The sequence below is a fragment of the Crocuta crocuta genome, unplaced genomic scaffold, assembly GCF_008692635.1.
Source record: "Crocuta crocuta isolate KB4526 unplaced genomic scaffold, BGI_CrCroc_1.0 scaffold2088, whole genome shotgun sequence".
Classification (NCBI taxonomy): domain Eukaryota; kingdom Metazoa; phylum Chordata; class Mammalia; order Carnivora; family Hyaenidae; genus Crocuta; species Crocuta crocuta.
Window position 1 is genome coordinate 184,118 of NW_027527892.1, and position 7,011 is coordinate 191,128.

At 35.1% G+C, this 7,011-nt stretch overlaps 1 protein-coding gene across 1 annotated transcript in view; it reads left to right on the plus strand.

Moving 5' to 3' along the window:
• LOC144245678 (ubiquitin carboxyl-terminal hydrolase 9X-like) overlaps positions 1–7,011 on the plus strand; it is a 137,960-nt gene that overhangs the window by 93,158 nt on the left and 37,791 nt on the right. Inside the window, 5 exon segments of the mRNA XM_077781009.1 lie at positions 3,111–3,252; positions 4,291–4,915; positions 4,918–5,031; positions 5,946–6,069; positions 6,615–6,840. Of these exon segments, the coding sequence (XP_077637135.1) occupies positions 3,111–3,252; positions 4,291–4,915; positions 4,918–5,031; positions 5,946–6,069; positions 6,615–6,840 (1,231 nt within the window).

A 7,011-nucleotide genomic window follows, 5' to 3' on the forward strand; every position in this document is an offset into this window, starting at 1 on the left:
ATATCTCCGGGCGCCTGGGTGGCTCAGTTGGTTAAGCGTCTGACTTTGGCTCAGGTCATAATCTCACGGTTTGTGGGTTTGAGCCGTGCATTGGGCTCTATGCTGACAGCTAGGTCAGAGTCTGGAGCCTGTTTCAGGTTCTCTGTCTCCCTCTCTCTCTGACCCTCCCCTGCTCTCTTGCGCTCTCTCTCTCTCTCTCAGAAATAAATAAAACATGTAAAAAATTAAAATTGACATATCTGAAATACATTAAACTTAGAAGGTAACTGGCAGGTGTGAAACATTATTTCCTGTACAAATATAAAAGCTAACTCCTAAATTACCGTTGATCCTTGTCATTCTTGAGATAGGTTCGTTATGTTTGCACATCAAACCAGTAAGCAGCATTTGACAAAGCATTATTCTGTTTGGGAGTTAAGAAAGAAATTGGATGGGTCACCTGGCTAGCTCAATCAGTAGAGCATTGGACTCTTCATTTTGATATTGTAGGTTTGTTTTTGTTTGAGAAGAGTCCACGTTTAAGCAGGGCTGGGCAGAGAAAGAGGAGTAGACAGCCCAATGTCTAGATCAAATCCACAAACCATGATATTATGATGTGATCCAGAGTTGGACACTTAACTGACTGAGCCACCCAGGCATCCCTTGGGTTATGGGTTTTTGTTAAAACCCAAATAAAGGATTGAGGTTATGTTTTTTTTAATTAATTTTATTTATTTTTAATTTTTTATGTTTGTTTATTTTTGAGAAAGAGACAAGAGTGCAAATGGGGGAAAGGCTGAGTGAGAGGGAGACCTAGAACATGAAGCAGGCTCCAGGCTCCCAGGCATCAGCACAGAGCCTGGTGTGGGGCTCAGACTCAGGAACTGTGAGATCATGATCCAAACCAAAGTCATATGCTTAACCAACTGAGCCAACCAGGCACCCAAAATTAATTTTAAAAAGAAATTGATTTATTAAGAGTTTCTAATGGAGGGGTGCCACAGTCATTTAAGTATCCGACTTTGGTTCAGGTCATGATCTCATGGTTCCTGGGTTCGAGCCCCGCGTCAGGCTCTGTGCTGACAGCTAGCTCAGAGCCTGGAGCCTGTTTGAGATTCAGTGTCACCCTCTCTTCTGACCCTCCCTTGCTCTCGCTGTCTCTCTCTCTGTCAAATATAAGAAAAATAAAGTAAAACATTAAGAGTTTCTAATGGAAGTAATTAAGAGACTCTTGATTAGCATTAATATTTCAGAAAGTTCACTGATGGAAATGCATTTGTGTCTATGGTATGTGAGCTTTAATTTGGGGCTTGACTATTCTTCTTCCACAGTATTGATTTCAAATCCTTTCTCACCAAAATAATCAACAATAAGACTATTTTCTGTAGTCTATTATTTTACAAACTATACACTATGTTATTACTCTATAAACATTAGTTGGGTATAGGTGGATAGAGCAGATTTTTTTTAACATAGGCAAATGTTCAAAGAAAGATAATATTACATAACAGAAATTTTTGTTATGTCATAGTTCCATTCTTTTGGAAAAAGATTTTTAGGGGAGTGAAACATTTATTCACTAAATCTGGTTTAGCCAGTGTTTGGCCTTATGAAAGGTATTTTACATCTGGTGGGCAATCAAAAGTATGTCTCTGGTTTCTGATAGTCCTCAGTTTTTTTAATCAGTTCTCAAACTTACTTGTAAAGTATTACTTTACTATGCTAAGTGAAAATAATCAAAGTGCGAGTTAAGTATACATTCCAACTAAAACTAATGTTACTATCACTAGATACATTAGGGGGTTTTATGTTAGAGTTTCAAATGTTTTCAATATCATAGAGCACTGGTTTTTTAGAGAGTCCTGTTTGGGTTTTTTGCAGAAACAATTCCATTTATTCTTTAAACGTTCTTTTTTTCCCTTCCTCTGCACAAGTTTCTATTACAGTAGTAATAAGCCATTCATAGATGATTAACTTGTACATTGGTTTTGTCTTTTTAAGTTACAGGATTCTAAATGGGAAGGATTGTGTCTAAATCTATCCCCTTGTATTTTAACACATGAGGCACTCTTAATATATCTGTTAGATGAGTAAATGTAATGGTTAAGAATTACTCTCCAGCTACCACTTCCTGAGTTCATTTAGTATGTATCATCAAGTATTTCTGCAAGTTTCTTTTATGGAAAATCATCTGGCATGCTGACTCCATTCCCTATTAGGTTTTGTGTGTGTGTGTGTGTGTGTTTTAATTTTAGTAAGCCTACATACAGTGCAATATTGTTTCAGAAGTAGAATTCAGTGAGCAATCACCTACATATAACACGAAGTGTTAATCNTCCTCACCCACTTCCCCTCCAGCAACCCTCAATGTGTTCTCTGTAGTTAAGACACATTTATATTCTACCAATTTCTTTGACTTTGGTAACATCCAAGATAAGAAACCTGTTGGATATTTGAACTTAAAATTTTGTTAGAATATGATATCTAGGTGCTGTAATATTAGATGTTTTTGTCTGTTAGAGAAGGGGAGGAACATTTAAAATTTTAGTCCATGTTCAGCCTTAACTTACTGAATCTTTACCTTTACTATGCCATGAATCACTACTTAAACAGCACAGGTAGCAAGCAGTTTGAGAGACTATAAGGAAACTTGACCAGTAAGTTTAGAAAAACCTAACTTCCAAGTCATCACTCTGCCTAGTAAAGTGCACCGAATTAATCTGCTTGACACCTTATTCTCTTTGACACTCCCTTCCCATCCCAACTCATTTCCTTATCTGTGAAATAGGAATAGATAGCCTGAAACAGATTTAATGAAAGTGATGATAAGTAATAGTATATACAAAGAATTTAATATAGAATTGCCTGACTGCTCATAGAGGAGAAGACTCTTGATCTTGGGATCTTAATTTGAGGCCTGTATTGAGTATAGAGATTACCTACTAAATGAATGAATGCATGAATTAAAGAAGAATCAATCAGTCTACTATATTACCTACAGAAAAGTAAGTGGTAACTATAAACTTACTAATAACTATGGCTAATGTATCTGACATGATATAATATTTGAAACGTAATTATTAGAAACCTAAGGAATACATTCTTTTGATTATCTCTTAAAATATTTATAGATACGAGTGTGAAGAATCTTTTACAACTCTGAATGTAGATATTAGGAATCACCAAAACCTTCTTGATTCCTTGGAACAGTATATCAAAGGAGATTTATTGGAAGGTGCAAATGCTTATCGATGTGAAAAATGTGATAAAAAGGTATGTATTGTCTAGTAGTTTCGGATCAAGAATTCTATTTAACAGAACTGGAAGGTGTCAGAGTTGCTTCTCTTAAACCTCAGAATTTAGCCCTCTCCTGTCTGATTTGTTGCAGTGGTGGCGGAAAAGCAGCCAAGATGATTTCCTTAAGGTTATTTGACAGGGAAAAGAAATAAAAAATAATATGAAGATATATCAGGGAAATTATTGAGAAAAAATAATGCCGGTGGACTAGGAAGAAAACATTTCATTTGGATGGTTTATTTTTGATATCACTATTGCCGTTGATTTCCTCAAACCAGAATTGTTGATAACCTGATAACCAAAAACATTGTTCCCTTATGTATTCTAGGTTACTCTTCATGTTTAGAAGAACATATTTAAAAGAATGTGTGTGCTTATTTTTTTTTATTACAGATTTTCAGAACCACTTGCATCTTTAAACACCTCATTAAGTTTTTCAGTCCAGCTGACTGATTTTGTTTCAATCATTTTAAACAGTGTAGGTATGAGATGGAATAATAACATGGTTTTGAAGATACATATGGAAGTTTTTCTGAGCTTCACCCTCTCATTTCATTAATTAGCTGTATTATTCTGACATTAAAAACCATAATATTATGACCTCTGAAGCCACAATATTTTATGCTAAATTAAGGAACTTTTCAGAACACAGAATTAACACATTAATATGTGTGCAGCATTTAGCACATTATGTAGCATCTAAATGTTATATGTGTTAGATGCTATTATTATCTACATTATTCTTAGGTTTGTTTACAGCATATTCCGTTCATTAACATAAAAATAACATCAGGAAAGTAACATGATCAAATATAAGTACCAATATGGAAACAGCCATTAGTTTCTGTATCCCTGATTTTCCATTTCACATGAGACCATAATTTCATGTTTTCAGATTTGATTTAAATGTTTTGAAAAAGTGTAACAAAGTGATCTTGATTGTGTTCATTACAATTTATTCATCTATTTGTAAATAAAGTCAGATCATAAAGTCTTAAATTCTGTTTATTATAGGTTGATACAGTAAAGCGCTTGCTAATTAAAAAGTTGCCTCCTGTTCTTGCTATCCAATTGAAACGATTTGACTATGACTGGGAAAGAGAGTGTGCAATTAAATTCAATGATTATTTTGAATTTCCACGAGAGCTGGACATGGAACCTTACACAGTACCAGGTGTTGCAAAGCTGGAAGGAGATAATATAAACCCAGACAGTCAGTTGATACAACAGAATGAGCAGTCTGAAAGTGAGAAAGCAGGAAGCACAAAATACAGACTTGTAGGTGTGCTTGTACACAGTGGTCAAGCAAGTGGTGGACATTATTACTCTTACATCATTCAGAGAAATGGCAAAGATGGTGAGAGAAATCGCTGGTATAAATTTGATGATGGAGATGTAACAGAATGTAAAATGGATGATGATGAAGAAATGAAAAATCAGTGTTTTGGTGGAGAGTACATGGGAGAAGTATTTGATCATATGATGAAGCGCATGTCATACAGGAGACAGAAAAGATGGTGGAATGCTTATATACTTTTTTATGAACGAATGGACACAGTAGACCAGGATGATGAGATGATAAGATACATATCAGAGCTAACTATCACAAGACCCCATCAAATTATGTCACCAGCCATTGAGNCCGAAAACAAAATGTGCAATTCATGCATAACCGAATGCAGTACAGTTTAGAATATTTTCAGTTTGTGAAAAAACTGCTTACATGTAATAGTATTTATCTAAGCCCTGTTTCAGGTAAGTTTCTGCGATTCAGTTTTTTATCAATAAAAAGTAATTTTTATTTTTATATTTTATTTCACTTACAAGGTTCTCTTATCACCAATAAATACATATTTAATATTTTCCTTTTTATTTTTTCCATGAAATGAGTAGACTTGTTTTATTTTGTTTTTATTTTTATTTTATGTTTTATTTATTTCTGAGAGAGACAGCATGAGCAGGGGAGGGTCAGAGAGGGGGGGTGGGGAGACAGAATCTGAAAAGGCTCCAGGCCCTAAGCTAGCTATCAGCACAGAGCCCAACACAGGGCTTGAACCCACGAACCGTAAGATGATGACCTGAGCCAAAGTTGGACGCTCAACTGACTGAACATCCTGGCTCCCTAGACTTGTTTTATTTATTTATTTTTTTTTAATGTTTTATTTATTTCTAGGAGAGAGAGAGACAGCGTGAGCAGGGGAGGGTCAGAGAGAGAGGGAGTCACAGACTGAAACAGGCTCCAGGCTCTGAGCTGGGCGACAGACTGAAACAGGCTCCAGGCTCTGAGCTGGCAGTCAGCACAGAGCCCGACGCGGGGCTCGAACCCACAAACCGCGAGATCATGACCTAAGCGAAAGTCGGACGCTTAACCGACTAAGCCACCCAGGCGCCCCGACTTGTTTTATTTTTAATATGTCAGCATTTTTAGTTCCAGCTAAAGTCAAATGTAAGATCTCTGTATTTTTTAATGTGAGAGTCACATCTAGAAACATTAAAAGAGCTTTTTAAAAAATTTATAAGTGCTTTTTGACCAAGCATTAATTTGAAACTTGGTTTGTTGAAGTGGTAAGATAAACTCTAAGATTACTTTTAGCCTTTTTAATGTGGAGCATTTGTTCAAACAAATATAAACAAAAATGTATTTGATATATGTATGTTTCTTACTTAAGGACAAGATCACTTGTTGCCTGAAGCAGAAGAAATCACTATGATTAGTATTCAGCTTGCAGCTAGATTTCTCTTTACCACTGGATTTCACACCAAGAAAATTGTCCGTGGCCCTGCCAGTGATTGGTACATGGGTTTGGATTTTATTCATATTATGTTAATAGTTGGTTTGGATCTTTACAGCACTGCTTAATTTTTCCCTAGTCTTAACAATCTTACTTCAAATGTAGGATAGGGATTTGGTAGTAATGTTGAAAAGAATATTAAAATTGCTTAAGATTTCTTCTTTTATTCAGATATTTCTGTCAAATTGCATCATATCTCTTAGTAGTTCATCATGAAATTATCTGCTAGATGGAATTCTAGCTTAGGTTTAAAAACAAGATTTTTTAAAGTGTTTATGGTCTTACATTTTTAATTGTGAAGTTATGGGGGACACATTGACCTAACAACTGTTTTCAACATCTTTCAGAATATAAGATCACTCCATGAGGAAGATTTGATAATAGATTTATAAATACCTACACAAGTTCTTATTTAATTCAACCATGGTCATTGATTGTAAAGACGAACTTTCTTCATTTGATTCATAGAATTCTGTTGGTTCACTATAGAAATCAAAACAGAAGCACATTAATAAAAAGTTGATATTCATATTTTTTCTGTTTTAGGTATGATGCACTGTGCATTCTACTCCGTCATAGCAAAAATGTGCGTTTTTGGTTTGCTCATAATGTTCTTTTTAATGTTTCAAATCGCTTCTCTGAATACCTTCTCGAATGCCCTAGTGCAGAAGTGAGGGGTGCATTTGCAAAACTTATAGTATTTATTGCACATTTTTCTTTGCAAGATGGGCCTTGTCCTTCATCATTTACATCTCCCGGTCCTTCTGGTCAGGTAATTGAAAGTTTTTTTTCTAATAGTGAAATACAAGTAAATTCTGTTTTTTACCAGATCAAATCACTGGACATAACCATCTGTTTAACATATATGTCATACATGCCTGCATGCATTTTTTTTTTTTTTAGCTTATTATAGTTATTTCGTAGCAATGGGTAATGATTATTG